The sequence below is a fragment of the Trichosurus vulpecula genome, chromosome 7 (genome assembly GCF_011100635.1).
Source record: "Trichosurus vulpecula isolate mTriVul1 chromosome 7, mTriVul1.pri, whole genome shotgun sequence".
Lineage (NCBI taxonomy): Eukaryota > Metazoa > Chordata > Mammalia > Diprotodontia > Phalangeridae > Trichosurus > Trichosurus vulpecula.
The window spans coordinates 219,765,668-219,789,811 of record NC_050579.1 but is presented as its reverse complement, the minus strand read 5'-3'; the positions used below and the strand labels follow the sequence as shown (position 1 = coordinate 219,789,811).

Sequence of the window (24,144 nt, the reverse complement as noted above, 5' to 3'; positions counted from 1 at the left end):
ATATATACATATATATACACCCAGAGGGTAGCCATTGAACTCAGAATGGACTAGTTAAAATAATGGTTTAATACAAAGTTAGGTTGAATGACTTGCCCAAGTTGTTTCATTTAAATTAATTGAATTTTACTTTTCAAGTGGGTGCACTTTGTAACTCAATTCCTTTTCATTATTATAACTGACTTCTGGAGCAATATGCTATAGGACTTCAGGATGCCTATGTAGTCAAAGGAACTATTAAAAATCATCCAAGCATGACTTATTGAAAACTCGTGGAAATTCTTTCTTCTCCTCCATTTATGCTGACATAGAAGCATATAGAGTTGAGGCCAATGAGAAATGCGCATCCTGCCAGTCCCCTTCCAGCGGATAGCATTAACAGTTACTGTCTTCATAGCACTTGCTTTCCATACAATAAAATCCAGTCTTTCATTTAGCCTTTCAGTTCACATGACTGAAAACTTACTCTATGTTCGACCATAATAAGCACTTTGCTTAGGAAGTTTGGTTGGAAAAAAGAGTGATTCCTGAGAGGCTCAAATGAGACAATAAGACATAAAGTATTTGGTAAACTATAAAATACTATATATTATAAATAATATATGATGTAAAGCATCTTTGTTACTATTATATTTCAATAATTGATGAGGGGAATTGGGAGTAACGGAATAGAGTTGGATATGATTATTCTGGAAGGAAGTATTAAAAGAAGCAAGATTTGATCTGATTCTGCAAATTTAATGTGATACTTTTCCTTTCACAGTGATTTATAGGAATGAGAAGGAAAGAATTATTTAAGGAAATACCATGAAAATGAAAGCATCATGCTGAAATTGCCTAACTGGATCTCTCTTGGACTATCTCCTCTCTAAGTTATCCATTTATTGTCACTCCTACAATCAATTTCCCATGCTTTTGCTCCAATGTTAGAGTCACCATTTCTATTCTTTACTCAGAATTTTTTCTTTTCTTTATAAACCTAAAGTGATTTTCCATTGCATGGATCAGAACCAATCTACCTACATCTAAGTATTCTATCCAGGTACCCTAGACAATGTAATTCTCCATGATCTCATACATGTGAGTTATCCCCATCTGGAAAACTTGTGACAATCCATGCCCTCAGTTGACATAGTCACTTCCTAGAGTGCCAAGTTATTTTCCTTTGTCATACAAAAAATGTGACTCTTCTATTAGAAAATGGTGGGGAAATTGTCTTAACAGATAATTCCCAATTTGCTTACTACCCAATTAAATCTGTTCAATTGGTTGCTTATATATAATGTAATACTTTTGCTCAAAGTTTGCCTAGGTAGTTTTTTTTCTGTATACCAATGGTATCCATTAGAAGTCATAAACTTGGGCAGCTAGGTGGCACAGTGAGTGCAGCACCTGCCCTGGAGTCAGGAGAATCTGAGTTCAAATCCAGCCTCAGACACTTGACAGACTTACCTTGTGTGACCTTGGGCAAATCAATTAGCCCCAATTGCCCTGCCTTCCCCCCTCAAAAAGTCATAAACTCTAGAAATTCAGGATAAATATTGTTTGATATGCCTTTCATAATATATTGCCATAAATAATCATGCATTTTATTGTCTTTTAATTATTATCTTCTCCTTTTCTTCCAGATCTAGCTTCTCCTTCTCTCTACAGACATACAAATGTTTCCTCAACTAATTATGACAAAACAACCACACCAGCTGCTTTTGAGCTCCCTGATAGCTAAGAAAATGAATGGCTTCTGTAGCATCCTTATATTCACTTATGGTAAAATTAGCACTCCTTTGCATGTGTATGGATTGTTACATGATACATCATAGACTAAATCTTGTTCAACTTGAAATATTATGATATCTATGAAAGATAAGTCTATTTGTTACCCAAATAAAGGATGTTTAATTTTTCTCTGGTAGAATAGCATTCTAAATGACTAGCTCTTCTATAACATTGTGAAAAGATATTGAGGCAGTTGTATATCACTGTGGCTAAAATGGAGTTTATAGATTATAGTAAACTAAGTTATTCCCTATAGATATTTACATTATTAAATACAGGTGATAACTAAGAACTCTTTGGTTTCAATTATCTAAAGAATTGTCTCAATTTTCTATTTATTTCCTAGATCCAGATAATAGATACCAAGGCCATAAGAGGTGGAGAGAGTGAAGAAAATCAAATAACAAATCATCAAGCCTCCTTTTTCATATAAGGAAACTGAGACCTAAAGAAAAGAAATTATTATACCTCCTGAAACATCCAATACAGTTCTGATGAGTACAAGTTACTTGAAAAATCCTTACTGTTTAATTAATATAACTATTTAATAAATATGCTGTCATAATATACATTTGTTTTCTTTTCTTTTTTGAGCTTATCATTGGGATTTATTAATGGCATCTTTCATAAAAGCTGTAACAAGAACTCATAAGTTGCATTGATTATGCCCCAGCAAAAGAGGGATTGATGGTAATTCAGATGGACACCTCTGAAAAGCTGTGTCAATTTCCCATTACTCTCTAGTAAGATTTTTCCAAAAACCTTGGGGAAAGATTGAAATTCCCCACCAATTTGAGACTGCATTCAAGTTTTGACAACCCTCACTAGAAAAAACAAGAATCCCAACATAGCACTCAATAGACCTCCACTGATAATATCATCAATCAAATTTGCTTCAGGTAAATGCTCCTTGATGGGTCTTTAAAGGCCAAAAACAGTACATTACTGAGTACATTACAGAACAGAATGGGTATCAAAACTCAGTAATATTCTTTCTTCCCTTCTCCCCTGGTTCATGACATATACATGCTTTCATAATTGATATAATAAAATAAATTCAATTAACCTGACACAGTCTATTGTGGAATCAGGACGAAAGGTTGAAACCCAGCCATAAACACTTAATAACTGTAATCCTGGGCAAAACCTTAATCCCTATGAGCCTCAATTTCCTCATCTGTAAAATAATGAGGTTGGACTCAATTATCTCCAAAGTTCCTTTTTAGTTTAAAACCTATGATGCTCAGAATTCAATTTAATTTTATTCAACAAGCATATGTTTAAGGAATTCGCTAAATGCCTAAAACTTTTAGGGCACATAAAGATTAGAACTACACATAAATCAAAGGATGACTGACTTAGAACTGAAAGCGACTTTAGAGAGTCAAATTCAAACCTCTCAATTGTGCAGATAAAGAAACCAAATCCTATAAAAATTATATTGTTTGCTCAAGGCCACACATAATAATGCCTGGGCTGGGATTTGAAGCAAAGTACTCTCACTTCAATTCTAGTTTTCTTTTCTTTTGTTTTTTCCTTTCAACCATACTGACATCTAATGATGATTGATGGCAGTTGCTTTGTAAATGATGGATAAGAGCAAAATAATATTCAGTTGTAGGAAAAGATCAACAACATGCATATAAAATCATGTCAAACACTTACTGGAACAAGGAACTTTTTTATCTCTTCCAACGCATGACTCATACGTGAATAAGCTTCCCCAGGTGGAGCAAAGACTTCGATTAACACATGAAGTTCATCACTCAAGTGGGCATATTTGGCTTCCCCACTCTTCCTTAGTTCTTCTTCCTGTGAAAGAGGTTATTTTTAGAACCAAGAATGTACTTATTTTTTGCAGTGATTTCTCATTGACAGAGAATGTGATGAAAGGGCATAATCTAGTCAGATGTTCCATAAATGGAAGCCCTTTGAGAAATTAAAGCTGGTATATGCCTCTTAAAGATTTTTTTTAAATCATTTTTTGAGTGTTTGAGTGATAAATCTGGCATAATTATCATCTACAACAGATTTTAATCAGCACTGTGTAAATGCTAAACATCTTAAAAATGGTTACAGAAATATCATTACTTCTTTATTATGCAGTTTCTGTTTTGGGGAGGAAGCAGACCAAGTAGATGTCCTTATTAATAAGTGGCAATATCTGTGTCAGTATGTCTGTCTGCTTATCTTGAATTTTAAGAGCATCTCACCTCATAATATACATGCATAAAATAATTTTTAAAAAATTTCGGTAACATGACTTTGTGCATTAAGTAATTATAAACCTGCTCATTATATTGTAAGGAAGAAAGAATCTTAAGTCCTTGAAAAGAACTATGAAGAGATTTTTATGTGCAGCCACATTAAAGACACTATCTTACATTTACAAAAGTGGGACAGGGATGATTATCATAGGAGAAACAGCATGTAGCTGGTCGCCTGAGCAATTCAACTCCTCCATTTCAAATCCACCGTTATTTTATTCAAGTAGGGGTTATCCATCCCCAATCTTCTATGTATTACTCATTTTGTTGCCTTCTCTCAAACCCCTCCCCCACCCAATAGCCGGATTTCCTGGATCCAACCGCATGCCTAATTGACATTGCTTTTACTTCCTTAGCTGCCAACATATCTTCAGTGCCTGGATTGTATAGTCGCATCTTTCTCTGATAGAATAATCATTGGTCTGACTTACTTCTCCCACGTACCCTCACACAAAAGGAATATTCATTCACAATTGTATTTTCAAAAGTAGAATTATAATATACTCCTTTGTCCTTTTAGAAGGAATAATGAACTTGCTGCTACCATCGAGGCTAATTAGACGAAACAGGATAGTTTGGCATAGTGTCAGACTTGGAGACCAAAAGATCTGGGTTAAAATTCTCTTTCAGATAATTATGTGCTGTGTGATTCTTGAAAAGGCAATGTATCTCAGCTTCAGTTTCCTCCTTTTTAAAATGTGGGTAATAATACCAGGGTTGTTGTAAAGATCAAATAAAATATGAAAAGTATTTTGCAAACTTTAAAGTACTACTTCAAAGTTACTGGCTATTATTTGTATATGCATTTATATAATCCCTACTATGTTCTAGGTACTGTGCTAAGTATTTTTTTACAAGTATTATCTCATTTCTGGCTCATGACAAACCTCAAAAATATTATTTTCCCCATTTTACAATATAGAAAACTGAGGCAAACTGTTGTTAAGTAAGTTGTCTAAGGTCACACAGATAGTAAGTCTCTGAAGTCCAAATTAAACTCAATTTTTTGTCTCCAGACCCAGTGCTCTATCTACTATATGACTAGCTGTCTATTATTATTATTATTAATATTACTACTACTGCTACTACCACTGCTATTAATATTATTATTACTATTGTTATTAATTAGTCCCTCTTTTGCCAAGGGAAACACTTCTATATGCATCGATCACCCAATTCCATCCAGGCTTCTCCAATATATTCTCCCCATGCCATCCCCATTCTCTCACTAAACCATGCTCTCTCACTATCTTCTGATTACTTTTATGCTGCCTACAAATGCACCTATATCTTTCCCCATATCTAGAAAAGCTCTCATTTGATTTGACTGTCCTAACTAGATATCATCCTGGAACTTTCCTCTAAACTCTTTGAGAATAATTTATAGTCTGAGGCTCCATTTTCTTTCCTCTCACTTTCTTCTATATGATCTGTCAACTGGCTTTCATATTTTCTCAATCTCTTTTATTGGATATTCCTCTGGGTCATGCCAACTTTTATCCAGTTTATCCCAAGAGTAGATCCTAAGACATCTTCTCTTATGCCCTCCTGTTTCTTAAATTATGGTGATAGAGTGGTTTAAAAGTGGAGTGAAGGGTACTAATACATATTTTTTATCTATAAACTTTAACTTTGCAATTGTAACTCTATATGTGGAATCCTTGTCTAATGATAAATCAGTGTATATGCTATTAAAAGAGCCAAAATCATATCAAACTTGACATTCCTATTATAAATGAAATGAGAAGGAAGTTGCAGCAAGAAGGAAGCATGACTCAGAGGTTCATCTTGGAGAAATTAATAAAGAAGTATATGGAAGTATCTTTATCCTTCATCTAATGGCAACAAGAAGCATTATTTCATGGAACATTTGGCCACCTAATATTGCAGTAAGGATGACTATTATTAAAAAAAGACTCTCATAAGAATAATTGTAATATCTGCACATATAGTTGTTGATAAAAACCAAAACAAAATAAAAAAGAAACTTCATAAGATTTTCAAATGCTATTGATAAAAATGACTTATTTATATAATACTTTTAAGGTCACAAAATGGTTTACATATGTCATTTCCTGTTTGATGAATTCTGTTCAAAGATGGGTCAGGATTGATATGAAAATACCATACAGGAGCAAGGAAGGAAAGAAGCAATAACATGGATGTTTCATGTCAAGTCACCAAGAATATTTTCTTCCAGGACAGAATTAGAAGATACTTAGCATAAAGAAAAAACACACACATATGCACACACACACACATGTGTGCATGTGTACACAGAGAAATAGACGCAAAGAAACCGGTTATACTTTGACAGACTGGAATTGATTTGTTACTAATTAGAATCATTCCTGAATCAGTTGTTTATGTGCAATTAGATCACCAAGGGATATGGGGGAGGAGCCAGGAAGGCAGAATGAATTTTTTTTTTTCTGAGCTCTCCCAACACACCTCTCTATGACAACTTCAAAATGCATAAAACCAAATTCTACACAGAACAAAGAAAAAGTCACAGTAAATCATCTTTTCTAACCCTAAGCAGTTTAGAAAAACAAAGATGTCTGTGGATATTGGAATGGGGATTGTCCAGGAGTGGTGTATGAGAAGTGGTATCATCTATGGGTTCTGGGATGTTAGCAGTGGAAGCAGCAAATGCCCAGGGACAGTTAGGGGACTAAATACGTGGTCAGAAAGAAGCCCAGAGAACCACTGTACTATCACTAGGATCAATTACCATTTGGCGGCTCTGTAACCCATTACCTAGTTACAAGTCAAGTTCTAGGGTTGAAAAGTATGATTGCAGTCATAAGGCAGAAAGGGTCCTACCTGTGTAAAGAGTCAGAAGAGCAGAAGGGCAGTAACCATACCTCTCCCTGGATCATATGACTTTGAAGCATCAAAACCTTAGTGACACCTACTAAGTTGTAAAGGCATTAGAAGCACATAAGAGATAGACCCTTAGGCCAGACATCTTCAACCTCACCCCCAGAGGTGAGCAGAACGTAACTCTAACATAAAATTTAAAGTCAAGAAATAAGCTGGAAAAAATAAGCAAAACAAACAAACAAAAAAGAAGCTGAGCATAAAAATCTACTATGGTAACAGGTAAAGTCAAGATATGAACTCAGAAGAAAATGACTTGAAAATGTCTGCAATCAAAGCCTCAGAGGCAAATGCAGTTTAGACTCAAGTCCAACAAGAATTGCTAGAAGAGCTAAAGAAAGTAATGTGAAAGCAAATATATGATTTTAAAAATTAAGTAAGAGTGTCAAGGAAAAATAGAAAAAGAAAAAAGGGCATTGTAAGAAACTTATGATAGAAGAATTAACAGCTTGGTCAAAAGAGGTACAAAATTTCACTGAAGAAAATAACTCCTTAAAAACAGAATAGTCAAATGGAGGTGATTGATTCCATAAGATATAAAGAATCAATAAAACAAAATTAAAAGACTGAAGATTAAAAGAAAATGTAAAATATTTCATTGGGAAAAAAACTGATGTGGAAAATAGATCAAAGAGAAATAATTTAGGAATTATTGGACTGTCTGAAAGCCATGATTAAAAAAGGAGTATAGACATCATTTTTTTGAGAAATTATAAAGGAAAACTGTCCCAATATCTTAGAATCAGAAAGTAAAATAGAAATTGAAAAATCCACTGATCACCTCTTGAAAGAAATCCACAAATGAAAATTCCCAGGGATATTATAAAAATCCAGAATTCCTAAGTGAAGGAGAAAATACTACAAATGCGCAGAAATAATTAAAAGACCATGAAGGCATAGTCAGGATGATACATAATTTAACTACTTTTTGCCACAAATGAGGGGAGGGCCTGGAATATGATATTCCAGAGGGATTAGGATTATAGAATAGCCTACCCAGAATGACTGAATATGATCCTACAGGGGGAAAAGTAGATATTTAGGAAAATAGAAGAATTTCAAATATTCCTGAAAAAATACCAGAATTGAATAGAAAATTTGACATTCAATCACAAGACTCAAGAAAAGCATTACAAGATAAAGATAAGTGGGATGCTGAACAGGACCTGAGAAGATTAAATTAATTATATTCCTATATGGAAAGATGATATATGTAACCCCAATACTTTTATCCACATTAGGGCAGATAGAAGAAATCTACATAGGCATTAAACATGAGTGTGAGTCTATTATGTTAGGATGATGTCAAAAGAAGAATTCAAGGGTAAGAAAGATGTATGCATAGGGAAAAGGAGGAGTGGAGAGGAAGAATCAGGAAAAACGATCTCATATAGAAGAGTTGAGCAAGGAAGAGTTTTTACAATGGAGGGGAAGGTAGGGAGAGTGGAGGAGGCAGTGATTGAACTGCATTCTCATATGAACTGGCTCCAGGAGGGAAGAAAATATACACACTCATTGAGGTAGAGAAAATGATCTTACTCAATAGTGAAGTAGGATGGGAAAGAGGTTGAGAGAAAGGGAGTGTAAAAAGAGGGAAGGTATATTAAGGGAGGCAACTGACAGAAACAAAGCCAACTTTTGAGAAGGTGACATGGTAAAAGAAGAGAAGGATAAATAGAAGAGAAAACACAGAGAAAAATAGACAGAAATTATAACTGTGAACATATACACACATATGTTTATATATGGTGTATATGTGTGTGCATTTCTAACCAGAATGGCCTTCGTTTTCTTTGAGTGACTCAATTTATCTCAGTGAGCTTTACTAGGTGCTAATCCCCAGCCTGAAACCCCATTAGGTGTTAACCTAATCCATGTGGATGTGAACCTCCCAGGGTCCTAAGGGGAGGGGCCAACTCAAGAACCAATCACCAGAGCCTGAGCTGTGGTGATTCAGATGATGTTTGATGATGTCCGAAGCCCTATAAGAAGGGAAGACAGAGCCATTTGTGCGGGGCTCTGGAGATGGTGTTGATGAGGAGACTCTGGGCAGCTGTAGCTAAGGAGCCCTCCAGCTTGTAAACCCGGATGCTGAAATTTTGTTGAACTCTGGTAACTATGTGTAGGGATTTGAATCAGACAAAGTCTGTTGATGTTTGAAATTTGTTTGCATTTTGTTTTGAAGTTCAGGGTGCTGGCTTTTTCCCCTGAACTAATTGAATGATATTTGAATGCTGAATTAAAAGTAAGCTCGTCAACCCTTCACCTTGCTTTCCTTAACTAAGCAGATCAGAAGAACCTGTGCTGTTGGCTGCTTTCTGGGTGCTGGCTGTGGGTGAATCTTATACCCCCACAAAAGCTGCTAGCCAGATTGTTGAAACAGCATTTTATATGTGTGTATATATACACATATATGGTGCGCGCATATACACACATATATGGTGCGCGCATATACACACACATATATGGTGCGCGCATATACACACATATATGGTGCGCGCATATACACACACATATATGGTGCGTGTATATGCACACACATATGTGATGCGTGTATATATACACACATATGTGATGTGTGTATATACATATATGTGATGTGTGTATATATACACACACGTGATGCATGTATGTATATACGTATGTGATGCATGTATGTATACACGTATGTGATACATGTATATATGCACATATGTGATGAGAGTATATATAAACATATGTGATGTGTGTATATATGTAGATATATTGCTGTTAAAAAGAACTAGGTTGAAATGTTTTAACTTTTTTATTATTAAAGATAGGAAATGGTTAAAGGAAAGGACATTGACTATATCAATTTCATATATGATTTTCATGTTTGGAAACCAATTGCCATAAGAAGAAGATTATAAGATCCTAAAAATCACCTTAGTCAGCAAACATTTAATCCACCTAGTAAATGGAGAGTCATGATTGTCAAGGACAATATTGATTTAATATATAGACTCATCTCTAAAATCTTACAGAGAAGAGTGTTGGAAGATTTTTCAAAAGATTTTAAAAGAGTGAGAAGAAAAAAAGGGTAAAATTCATTTATAGAAAGTTTGGAAAGAGATCCAATTAAAAAAAGTCACCTTGGGGACAGTAAAGGATGAAAATAAAATCATTACATAGATAACAATTGAAAAATATCAACAAAGATTTTTTAATTACAAAAAAACCCTCCTTTCACTATTAAAAAACAGTCCAGGCAATATATTCGGACTTCAAAAGCAGTCCCAAGTGTCATTTTACAGGAAAGAGAAATAGCATTAAAAAAATAAAAATGAAAAAAATAACATGTTAACAGATTTAAATACACAAAAAGAAGGTATAAACTATAGGTAAACAAATTTTGAGGGCCTTGAAGTATTCATTTTTGGGATATGTAAAAGAGTAAAACCTACTTAAATCATGGGGGACAAAAGAAAAGAAATGCCTAGATCTTATTATTTAGGAATGACAAAGTTATCACCTACTTTATATGCACAGATCAGCATGGAATTAATTAGACTTTCAGTTATATTTAGTTTTCTATTGAAGATACTTTAGGAGAAAGTTTATATGGGAACTATATTTTTGTATTGTAATCCATATTCAAGAAAGTAATTGATGCCAAAGTAATTTGGAAAGAGGGTCTTTTCCTTTTTAATTTCAATGATACCTTCAGCTATGAGAATTTCAAAAAAGAGGAGAATTTACTGCCCTGGCTTGCCATGGTCCAGTGATGCCAATCAATGATTAAAAATCTTTCCCACCCATTCAATAGGCCTCAGGTGGGGCCAATAAAGGGAAGCTTGATTAGAGGTTTATGTGGAGGCAGGCCTACTCCCTTTACTTACTGGGCACTTAGCCTCAGGCCCATACCCTTTTGATCTTGGGCCTTAAAAAGAGTATATACACCCAGAAGGTAGCCACTGAGAACTGAGAATTCAGAAGTCAGAAGTGAGAAATTCAGAATTCAGGGCAAGGAGGAGAAGTAAGAACTCTGAGATGACAGAGCTACAGAAAAAGTGTGGAGTGGAGAGTGGAGTGGAAACCAGAGAGCTTCGGAGACCAGAGAACTGAGGGGAGAGAGAACTCAGGCAAACAGACAGTTACAATTCCTGAGTGTTTATGGGGAGGCCCCAGCAGGGAGGAAGGTTACAGGATGACTTGGTTCCTTGCTGTAATACTGTGTTATAACTTCCTTGTTGCTACATTAAAGTGGGCTTACTGGTTTTAGAATATAACTACTGTATATTGAATTGGAGTTATTGGTCTTGGGATTTGATCCTTTGGTGTCTAAATAAATGCTATACTCCCTCTGCCTTCTACCTAGAGAGTTTTTCATACCATGTTCATGGTCATCCTCAAGGTCAGGAATCTTGCCTTACTGATACAGGTCCACAGGTCTTAAAGAGTCAGGCATAACTAAATGACTCAACAACAAAAAACGACAATGAAGACAGTTTAAATCTATATTAGAATGAATGGTCTTTGAGGGCAGACAGGCTTTTTTGGTTTTCTATCTTCAGGGCCTAACATATTGAAATTTCACAGAAGATACTTAATAAATATTTACTGAACCAAATCTAATTTGCTATTTTGGTTGTTTTTAGATATGATGGATAGAAGTATTTTTTAATGTATCATAAATTTCCCTGCTTTAAGTCCAATAGATTTAACTGTATTTTAAACATTTTTCAGTGAATTTCTATGAAACAGTATCTGTGACTTTAATCCATGGACTTTGTGATAGATGGTAGAGATATTCTTTCCCTTACTACCCCTTCCAGTATATGTACTAAGATTAATAAGCTACTGTTATATTTTGAAATTGAATTAAAAGAACCATTCATGATGAAGTAGCTTACATTTAAACACTCAAGATAAAACAAAGAGGAAATCAGGGTGTATTGACCAAGACAACCAATTATTAGATTTTCAGTGTAAGACTCTATACCTTAGAAATTAGTAAAGAACCTTTAAACTTAAATATTAACGAAGATTATATTTAAAATGTGTTCAATGTACCCCTTTTTTTTCTTGAGCCAGTTAATAAATATTTACCAGCATACACCTGGATGTAGTCCTTTTGGCAGTAATATATTCACATACAACAAAATGCTATTTTGTAATGCCAAGTAAAATCATAATGCCAAATATAATAATATAAGAATCTTAAAATGTTAGACAGAATTTTGCCTTTGGTAGTAAAATTTGAACTCTCCAGTTGCTACTCATGGATAACAAAGGGAGAATTAGACCCAGAATAATTTCTTAATTAGGGCCTCTGGACACTTTATCATTCTCTAATACACACACACACACACACACACACACACACACACACACATATATTATGATCTTATGTGTCACTTAAAATGTATGTCATATGTACCCATCATATAGAAAAAAATAGGTACATATAATTGTCTTAATAATATACTTATTATGTACATGCATACACAAAACATAAAGGCATGTACTACTTTTCAATTGAATAGAAAAAATAGTATTAATAACAATAGTAATTGAAATTTCTATATTGTTTTATAATTTTTAAAGCCTTGTATCACATTTGTTCCACTAACTATGTGGGTTTTCCTTATTTCCTTATAGAGGAAATAGGTAAGGCTGAGGAAGGTTCAGTGACTTGGCTATAAACACATAGGTCGCAAAAATAAAAGGAAAATGTAACCTAGGTCTTTCTGACTCCAAATCCAGCCATCTATTCATTAAAATTGATAAAAAAAATTGTGAGGGTCAATCTTGTAATTTCATGGGTGTATGAAACTGACATAATTTAATTGTAGAAACTTGTCTGGGGTGTTGTGAGATTTTGTAACCCACCCAAGGTCACAAAACTAGTTTGCTTTAGAGGTGAGACTTGAATCTATCTTTTCCTGTGTCTGAAGCTAGCTTTCTCTATATTAATATTCTATCTCTGAAAAGGAAAATAGGGAAAGTCTGTATTTGCAGTCAGTTGTTAAAGTCTTTTTTGATATAAAGACCATTTTTTTTCATCAGGCTACATGATGATAACAAATCCACTTCAGACAATTTTCTCTGTATCTCTCTCTCTAGTCTAAGTATACTACTAGAGGGTAGATAGGCTTAAATAATTGCAAAATTATGGAATTTGAACATAAACCCTGTATTTCATGGATTGTGTTTATTCACATCTTTTCTACTTGAGGGAAAGAAATTCTTGAGATGAGTTAGAGAGTTCATATATTTTGATTGGTTAAGTCAATAGGTGCTTCACTGAAATAAGTAGATAGTTTTGTTCTGTTCTTTGCACTGGTTACAATGAAAGAAAAATCAGAGCAGTACTATGTCATGCAATCATGAAGAGTAAAAAGAAAAATTAGGAAAAGGAGGATCAGAGAATCTTTCAGCTATATAAAACTCAATAGATGTTACCAGCATGTCTTGGAATAATTGTTGTCTACTGGGATGAGTAATACCACTGACTTGCATTTATATGGAGCTGCTATTTTCAAACACCTTTCATAATAACCTATTTTATGGTTTTCAAAATTCTTGAGTGGGCAATGCAGATACTTTCATTTTACAGATGGGAAACTTTTTTGACAGACAATAGAACTTACTGACTCAAGGTCACAAAGCATAAAAATGGAAAAGCCCAGACTAAAGTCCAGGTCTACTGTCTGTAAAACAGTTTTCAGAAAGCAACTTAATCTAATAGGAACAAAAGCATTGATTGAAGAAATCAGGAAACTGGGTTTATTCTCGGCTCTCCATTAACAAACTGTATGACCTTGTGCATGTCACTTGAACTCCAGGGGACCCAGTTTCCTTCTCTGTAAGATGAAGGGATTGGTCTACTCTAGATCCAGTGTTCTTAAACTGTAATTTGCGAACATTAATACACATATAACATAATTTCATTATATTTCATAATAGGTGTTACTCAACAAGCATTTATTAAGCGCTTATTATGTGCAAATCACTTTGCTAAATGTTGGGGGATACAAAAAAAGGTAAAAACAGTTCCTGTCCTCAAGATGCTCTTATTCAGTGGAGGAAACAACAGGAAAACAACTACGTATCTCTATGTACTTATAATAGAATTATAGGGTAAATTGGAAATAATCTCAGAGGAAAGGTGTAAGAAATGAGTGGGCTGGGTAGGAAAGGTCTCTGGAAGACCTATGAATAGAGGCTTGAAAGAAGCTACAGAAGCCAGGAGGGAGGTGTGAAGATGCAAGGTGTTCTAGGCTTGCAGGACAATCAGTGCAAAAGCACAGACTCAAAGGATATCATATCATAAAAGAATGATAGTAAGAAGTCATGATGTACATGAAAGCTGGCAGTGGAAATGAGGGGCACCATTCCCTTCCCCTTTTTGAAAACAATAGGCTTCTCAGGAGACAAATCATTGGTTTCCTTTGTAGTCCTATATGTACTTTATTTCATGAATTTGAAAACATTATTTTCCAAAGCAGTCCATACATCTCACCAGACTACTAAAGGAGTCCACATTACAAAATGTGGGAAGAACCCCTTGACTGTAGGGTTACTGCCGTATAGATGTCCACCATTGGACAATGTTTCAAGGTAATAAATTACTTAGCTGAATTGCAAAAGGTCAGCTTCTTTATCTGTAAGACGCATGATAACCACACAAATTTCTTTTATTAAGTCTGTGTCTTGGCACTCAAGGAACAAAGGACCAAACTATGGATGACATCCAAGCTAGGGACTCAGCAGATAGAGAAATACACACACAAAAAAAAAAAAAACACAAGGAAAAAAGTGAAGGAAATTTAAATCAATACAGTTGGGTCATTTTCCCCTTTTTCTGAATATTTTTAACAGTCTTTTAAAATAATTGAGTTCTAAATTCTCTATCTCCCTTCAGTCCCTTCTACACCCATTGAGAAAGCTAGCAATATGATATCACATATGATATGATATTCATACATGTAAAATGATGCAAACTATTTATGTATTAGCTATGTTTCATGAAAAGGATAAAAATAAAGTGAGAAAATTGTACTTTGGTTTGCATTCAGAGTTCATAATATTCTTTCTGAAGATGAATAGCATTTTTTCATCATTAGTCCTTAGGAACTGTCTTGGATCACTGTCTCAGGAGGGTCTGAGACACATCAATAATCCAGTACAAGGAAACACGAGCCTACAACGAGACAGTGAAGCAAAACAGCTTTATTGAAGGTAGATACAAAGCAAAAGGTATTCAGGGAAAATTATGGAAACCCATCAGCTGGACTTCTAGGAGGAATGGAACAACCCTCTGGGGCTCTGAAAGGAATGAGGCACCCACTCCCATGATGACTAAAATCCAATGGAATTTTTTTTAGAGTTTTTATCTTGGTCTACCAGCACCAGACATTAAAGGGAGGAAGAGTAAGGATGTGGGCACTGGTGCTGGTTTATGCTAGGGGGGGAGGGAAGACTTTAGAGGAATTGGACTCTAGTTGATATTCAAACTTCCCAGACAGCCTTGGACTCTATTATTTCTAGTCTCACTATGACTCAGGAGTTTAAGTTCCCCATATGCTTCCTCAGTTAGCAGATTGAGAAAATTACTGTGTATTTCACAATCATAGTATAGCTTAAATAAATAATTTTGACTATTATAAACAGTATCTTTTGGGGTTTCAGTTTCCTCCTCTGTATTAAAGGATTGATTTGTAAAGTCCTATCTATCTCTAAATCTGTGATCATTCCTTTTGGAATAAAGGGGAAAATGAGCTACAACGAGATAAAGTGACTTTTCCAAAGATTAAGAGAGATAATGGAACCAAGCTGGTAGGAGACTCAGGGTCCACTGTTTTATTTACTAGCATAATGGCTTTTATCAAGTCATTTAAACTGAGATTTTGCCACGTGGTTGTTGGGAGAATAAAGTAAGACAAAATATTTAAAGTACTTTGTAAACCATAAACCATAATATACATGAGTCATTATGATTATTTTTTCTCTGTATACTTTCTCTCAGTAATCTCATTCGCTACTACAGACTCAACTATAATTTCTATCATAGGTTGGTGATGATGATGATGCTGAATGATGAAGAAAGTAATGATGATGATGATGATGATATCACCCCCGGCCCATGAGCACACAAGAAGTAAGTAATAGAGACATGATTTGAATTCAGGTCATCTTCCTCTGACTCAAATGTGCATATACTTTTCACAGTATCATGACAGACAGCCTTCCCAAATTATTCCTGCTTAAAAAAAAGAAATTGAATGAAAAAATATTATCCCCTGACTGCTATCTTTCTAGTGACTATCCTCTCCAAACACTTTTGGATTTTTGACAAAAGATAGAAAATTGATGAGATGATATAGCTAGTACTTGTGACAGTTTTCCTGACCACAAGTTGTGTCCTAGCCTCAACAACCTGATACATCTTATCATACCAGCTAGATTCTCTGGCATCAGAATTCTAGTTACTAGCCTACTTTATCAGCAGGTTATAGGGAGTGATATTCTCAAACCAGTTGGAATGCTAGAGAGTTGGTTGTCATACTTTCAGCATGAGAATTTACACTTCAGAAATAGACAGAGACTACAAATGAGGTCTTAATTAATTGTTTTGTTGATTGCTAGACTTAGGAAATTAATGGAGAAGATGTTAATAATGAGGATTAATCTCAAAAATGTGTCCTGGGTAATATCTTTCTTTTACTTCTCCTTTTCCTTTTTCTCTCCTTTTCTTTACGTATTTCTGATTGTTAAACATTTATGAGCACAGGGCTAGTCAAAGGGATCTTCCATCTCATCTAATGTAGTTGAGAAAATGGAAGCCCTTGAGAGTTCAGGTGACTTTTCCAAGCTCACATTGCAAGTAAGAGTTAGGGCCAGGCTTAGAACTACAGCCCTCTTTGACACCAAATTCAGTGCTCTTTACCTCATACCTCATACTCTTCTCTTAATTGCTAAAAAAAAAACCTGGGTCTCCATGAACAATCACTTTCTGGACATTCTTCTCTTTCTCATTTGTAATAAATCAAGTTGCAGCTTATTTAATCCAAATCCCATTAAAAAGTCAACCTTATCAAAAAAAAAATTTACCTGAAGAACCTCATCCATGAAGTACTTTGTATGTCCTCAGTTCACAGTTATTTATAACTTCCTCATTTTAAACACTCTCATGTGACTTTTAATTCTTCTCTAAGTAATTTATGTGTTCCCTTGCTAGCTAGAATGTAAGTGAAGATCATATCTTATATTTTTCTTTCTCCCAAAGTGCACCTAGCACTCTGGTGAGCATACTATAACTAGTCTTTAAATGTTAATGATTGAACATTTAGATACTGAGCACTTGGGGATAGAAAGTGCTATGTTTGAGAACAAGGATATCACAGCTGGTTCAGCATTTGATTAGGACACCTGATGAATGCAAAGGCATTCAGTGTACAAAAAAATGAATATTTTATATAATAATAAGTATTTATTTGTAGTTTCATTTAACACTGACATTAATGTGAAAACCATCAGTTTACCAACTCTGTAGCATTTCTTTACAATGCTAAAAGCAACATGTCAGGCCATATTTTTACAATATACTCCAAACATCCTCAGTCACAATCTTCTTCCTTCCTTTGTTCCTTCCTTCCTTCCTTCCTTCCTTCCTTCCTTCCTTCCTTCCTTCCTTCCTTCCTTCTCCCTTCCTTCCTCCCTCCCTTCCTTCCTTCCTTCCTTTAGAGCTAGGCACAGACTTGAAAGAGTAATTAGCTTGGTGACCTCCTTTTACAGGAGAGTAAACTGATGCTCAGAGAGCTTAAGGCACTAACCCAAGGTTATGCAAGTAACAATTGACAATTCTTATTTGTACCCAAGTCCTCTAACTCCAAAGTCAGAACTTTTGGCATGAATTCATGTTGATGGGGATTTGTTTCCTAAAGCTATCATTTACTCTGACATTACTATACCGAAAGAAAAGAACGTGAGTGACATTGGCTTCCTTTACACTGCTGCAGAAAGTGTGGTATAGCACAAAGTCCTCCCATCTGGGATTTTAAAGTCATAATTCTGGCTCTGCTTCTTTGTAGTGCGTGATTTTAAGCAAGTCTATTTAGGTCTCAGTTTACTGATCTGCAAAAAGAGGGTACTAGGCTCATTCTTCTCCAAAATTCCCTCCAGTGCTAAACTTCTGCAATAATGATTTAACCACTGAGATTTTTCAGAGCTGGTCTCCTACAATTACATTTCATCTTTCAATTTCCCTTTGCCACACAAATATGATATGGTTGAACTCAGAGCCAGTGTGCTGAATTGATCACTGCTAAGGAAGTACGAAATGATATACAATTGTATTTTATGTATAAGCAAGTAAGAATTGACATACTATTGTATTTTATGTTAGAAAATAGAGATACGTTTTGACACAACATTCAATATGGAGATAGGAGTAATCTCTTTACAATCCTAAACTATACATTACATTAGAACTCCTGTATTGATAGACAAAACATTCTGACATGTTATCTTTTTTCCTAGAATAAATCCATGCTATATTTTATTTTTAAAGAACTTAAAATTTAATTTAATTTTAAAAAGCAATAGCTCTGTAAAATATGAAGTATATTAATACAAATATTTTCTTTTAAATATTTTTAAAAAATTCATCTGAAATGATTTAATAAACGTTTCAATATAGTTGCTTCTGATATAATTAGACACTGAATGACATCATTATTACTCAATTCAGTTGTTATTATGTTAACATTTCAGGTCTTTACCTTGAATGTAATGGACAGGTGAGGCCTTTACATAGTAGAGATAATATAGCCTATTAAGTTCCTTCCCATGTTTAGAGTGGAAAAAAAGACGTGGAAAGAGTCTATCTTCAGAGAGTTTACAATCCAATATGGGGTAGCAATCACTACACAAATTATTATAGAAGGTAGAATGTGATAACACCAAAGAGAGTCATACAAAGAGTCACATTAATATATAAGTTTGGAGAAATAACCTTCAGATTGGCCAAAAAGAACAATTTTATAGAAGAGAGAGTACCTGAGCTGGGGCATTGAGGCAAATGTCAAGAATTATTTTGAAGTTAAATTATCAAGTTTGTCTTCTTCCATTAAAAAAAATTAACCATTAATATAGTTTATTAAATGTGCACTGCTATAAATTCTTCAGTCTTTTTCAAAGAGAGTAGAATTTAATTAATCATTTCCTTTCCCACCCCTACTTCATCTATAATTTCTTTTGAGTACAGATCTCCCTAGAAATCGACTCCCTCTAAAAGGCAGCTCTGTCATTGGTCTATAACAAATAATTTTGGAGATTTACCTGGAGACTAGAGAGGTTAAGTTAGTTGCCTACGGTCACCTAACCATTATTTGTGAGGTGCCAGGCTTGGACTCAGGTCTACTGACTGTCCACTACAACATAGTGGCTCACTCTACTAAATGGTTCATGACAAGGATTAAAAATGAGTGAGATTAAAGTAACTGATTTCCACTTGAAAAGGAGCTTTCTCAGACATGAACAGGTTAAATCAATGATGAAAAAGCTACAAACCACGACATGAAATATGTTCAACTTTCATACATTGGGTATACTTTAGCAATTATAATTGTCATATTTTATGCTCAGAGTTATAATTTAGTAGAGTGCTTTTTCGTGCTTTTTTCTTTTTAATGCCCCAGGGAACCCTCATTTTAACATAAATCCTCTTCAGAAATAAATGTCTATTGTCTGCATAGCTTTCAGCATCAAGAAATTCAAATAAACACACATTTATTATTTATACTTGGGTCTGAATGGAATTTGTCTGAATTCTGTTTAAAAGGCATAAGGGAAAATCTTTTTAGCCACCACAAGTTAGTTGGGCAAAGTCGTCCACATAAACTGCTTTTATACATATTAACCCACTAAAACAGCTTACATAAGTGTATTATATAAGAGATTACTCATAGATTATGACTTCATATAGCTTAAAGATTTATTGCTGGAAGAGACTCCAGAAGTCATGTAGTCCAGATCCCTCATTTCAAAGATGAGGTAATTGAGGCCTAGAAAAGTTAATTGATTTGACCAAGGTTACTCCAGTCATAAGCAGCAGTGGCAGGATTAAACACAGGTTCTCCAACTGCGTTTCCAGTACTCTTTGTATCATGCTACAAGGTCTTCTTAATGTTCCTGTTTGCAAATTACATTATATTGATTGTATATAATTTATTTTAGCTTAACTATCCACATTGGAAAGACAAAGGGGATGATAAATACCTATTTTCTAGACTATTACATATAGTGGGATACACAGAATCTATCTATCATCTATCTACCCATCTGTCTATCTATCTATTTTTCTGTCTGTCTGTCCATCTATCTATCTGTCCATCTGTCTGTCTATATGGCTATCAATCTGTCTATATTTTATCTATACATACATATATACATACATACACAAATATATATGTAATACATACATATACATATACACATACATACATATATACATATGTATGTGTGTATGTATCTGTCTGTATGTGTATATATGTACACACACATACATGCCTACCCACACACAGGGTGTCCCAAAAGTCTTAGTTCAGTTTTAAGCTATTAAAGATATTTTAGCTATTAAAATAACACTAAGAATTTTGGAACACTCTGTATAAGCAATTACAGTGTGTGTCTGTTTTTGTATTTTTACACAGCAAACACATGCATGTATATCTATGTGCATTCATATGTCTATGAAGATATGTTTATACACACATACATGCATACATACATATACAGACAGACACATACATGTGTGTGTGTGCATGCACGCATATCTCTAGACACTGGAGACTGAAAATGAACTGTGTTCAGAACTGAATCAGAGTTGGGGTGGGATGGAGAAAGACAGCAGTTTGCAGTAGGGAAAATGTACAGAGCTCTCCAATAATTTTCCATTGATGTTATATGGTTGCGAATTGTGGAATATCACAGTTTCTAGTGAATTAAAGTTGTAGGTTATCCAGAGGGCAATGGGGAAATGTATGGCAGGAATACATAGGGGACATATTATCAACAAAGAATTGTGGCATAAGACATAATTGAAAAGATGTATAAGAGACAGAGATGAGGTAGTCACATAGTAAGAAAGGAGGATAACTGCAGGGCAGCTATTGTGGATTGCTGAGACTCATATAATGTCAAGACATCTAGAAGATTCTCCCAGTACCCTCCTCCCCAACGTGCTTGGTGATGGAAAAGAAGATGAGAAGGTGTAGATGGGCTCAAATCTCTATAGACCTGCATCGTTGAGATAATAGATTCATCAAGGCATTTCAATTTTCATCCTAAGTCCCTTACTCTCTCATTTTAATTCATTCTAATTCAGTTCGGCCAACATTTATTATCTCCCCAAATAGACTTTAAATCTCTTGAAAGTGGGGACGTTGCCTTTTATTTTTCTATATTCCTAGTTCTAGCACAGTGATTTTACATAGTAGGCACTCTGTACTTTGTTGTTAAGATGAATTCAAGAAAAAATAAATCATTTACTCTTGAATATGCTAACACTGGAGAATTGAGTTACTCCTCTGTTTACGCAAGACAAGATAATTCTAGCCGTGGCATCAGAGTTGAAAATTTCTCCCTGTTGTTGGGGGCAGGGTAGGCAGTATCAATTTATAATTATTTTTAACAAATATTGACACAGCCAGTAAATACTAGGTGTCTACAGTATAAAGAGAATTGCCTTAAGTGCTAGGAGAGATAAATTTTAAATATGGTATGGTCTCTGACTTCATGGTGGCTATAGACTAGGACAAAGATAAAATACAATCAAAGGTTGTGATGAGGAAAAATAATCCATGATAAGTAAATTAGAGACCTTAAAACTGGCAGGCAAATATCCCTTTCACACTGGAGGGATCAGGGAAGATTTGCTGAAGGAAGCATTGCAATTGGACTTTAAAGGATGAGTAGAGATTTAACAGGTGAACAGGGTGACAGAGGACAAGAACAGCCAAAAAAGGCACAGAAATGAATGAAATAATACAATGTGCATTCTAGGAGGAGAAATTTTCAATTTGACTGGAGTATGGAGTATATGAAAGAAAGCAATATGAGAATGGCTAGAAAGTTAAGATGGCACCAAGTATGATTTTCAATGGTAGATTTAGTATTTTATCCTTTACTTGGTAGGCAATTGGAAGCCACTGAAAATTTTTGAGAAGAAGAATAGCACAACCAAATCTACATGAAATGATGAATGATGAATTGGAACGGGAAAAATAAAGTTGCACAAACTGTACAAAGGTTATTGAAAAACCTACAGCGTCCACTTTGGGCAAAAGTTGGGATTTATATAGAGACAATTTTCTTCTTATGCATGGCTTGTATTCTATGGAATTGCAAGTAAAATATTTGGGATTTAGCACATACTTCTCCATACGTACAATTTTACAAAGAATTCTTAGAATAGCCTCCAAAGTATATGTATCTGGTGATAGGAACTTTAATAGATTTGTCATTTATGACATTGTATCTATCAGGAAATGCATTGAAATAACAAATGATTAAGGAAGATAATCAGGTGCGCGCGCGTGTGTGTGTGTATGTGTGTGTGTGTGTTTGGGGTGTATGTTTGGCAAATTTTGGGATAATGTAAGTATTGGTACCAGATATTGAAAGACCCACAAATAGGAGAGTCCTTCTCACCAAGTATTTAAGGTCATCGTATCCCATGGTTCCATAGGTAGCAACAGACAAGACTCCAGGGAAAAGTGGAAATTAATTAGCACGGTGGGTACCAGGGAAAGATTACAGCAATGGCTCTTCATATATGGAATCGTTTTTATGGTCTCTTGGAGATTATCTATGTAAGGTCTTCACAACCAGTTTAGCTTTGTTCTTTGAGTATCTCAAGAGATCATTAGTACCAGTCCCTTGCTGCTAAGTGGGTCAATATCTAAGTCAGTCTGGGGATATGACTGTCTAGACTGTTTTTAAAGTTAACACCCTACAAGTTCCCTAGGTAACTTTTTCATGTTTTTACTTGCTCTTTTCATGAAGGTCTTTTTTAAGTATAGAAAAATTAATGGGTCTGGAAATTTCAGAATGTCTACTGGTCATTTCTGATGGCCCATGGCCACATGATCAGGCTAAGTCTGATGAAATGTGTACTTTGGCTTCTTAGTCCCTGTGATGATCTGTGGATGAGGGGATGAATCTGCACAAAGAATATTGACCAATGAATATACTGAGAAGGAATAATCATTGTTATGGGTTAGTCTTGACTCTGATGAATCTCCACATAGTTTCAAGTATTGGGAGAAAATAGACATTCATAGGGAAAATGTGCTTATAAATGTTTCACAAATGGCTTTCCAAAATAATGCATATCTATAACACACTTTTAAGTTTAATCTTCATTATTAACATCTTTAATACTTTCTTAAATGGAGACGATCAACAAAACAATAAGTTAAGACCTGATTTGTAACATTAAACATTGTAACATTTGTAAGATTTTTGGGATGTAAATGTTCCCAATGAAAATTTAACAATCAGCTTTTGGGAACTGGAAGTAGCTCTAGCACCTCCCTGCAAAATCATTCAACAAACTAAGATTTACTTAACCATAGCAGAGTAAGGACATTTAACAGGAGTTTTTAGTGAATGTATCAATTTGAATTCAGTTGAACATTTGGTTCTGGTCATGCTATTGATCCATGCTCATGAGCCTTAGACAGGAAATCGGAGTTCCTTGTATCTTTTCTGCCCATATAGGAAACCATTTTAACATCCTTAGCCAGTACCTTGAGCCAGTCAAGCCTGCTACTGGGGGAAAAAGCTAACCTGAGTGGAAAAAGCTAGTGTAGACAAGTGGCAGTGCTATTTAGATAGAGCTATCCACTAGAAGATATTAGCCACTAAAACAGAAGACATTTCTTCCATCATATGTATTTACTCATTAGACCTAGAAGAGTCTCAATACACTAAACACATGGAAATAGAAATACAACTGAAGTTGTTAGTTAAGCCTAATGAGCGGATGTCTCATCATCATCCCAGTGACCAAGAGGGCAGGGCATGTGTATAGACATTGCCCAGTTGTGGGGCCACTAGAACATGCACAAGCCCATTACCAGACCAAAGATCCCTCATGGTGGTGGGCTCACAGTTTATATGCCCTTTGAAGAATAGATGTTCCCCAGGGGTGCCTAATCAACTCTGATTAGTTAACACAATGGGAGGT

General features: G+C 34.9%; 1 protein-coding gene across 1 annotated transcript in view; it reads right to left on the bottom strand.

Moving 5' to 3' along the window:
- The window catches only part of KHDRBS2 (KH RNA binding domain containing, signal transduction associated 2), an 886,124-nt gene that overhangs the window by 351,078 nt on the left and 510,902 nt on the right, over positions 1-24,144 (bottom strand). The window contains exon 4 of the mRNA XM_036767560.1: positions 3,442-3,588. Within this exon, the coding sequence (XP_036623455.1) occupies positions 3,442-3,588 (147 nt within the window). The remainder of the gene's footprint in view (positions 1-3,441; positions 3,589-24,144) is intronic.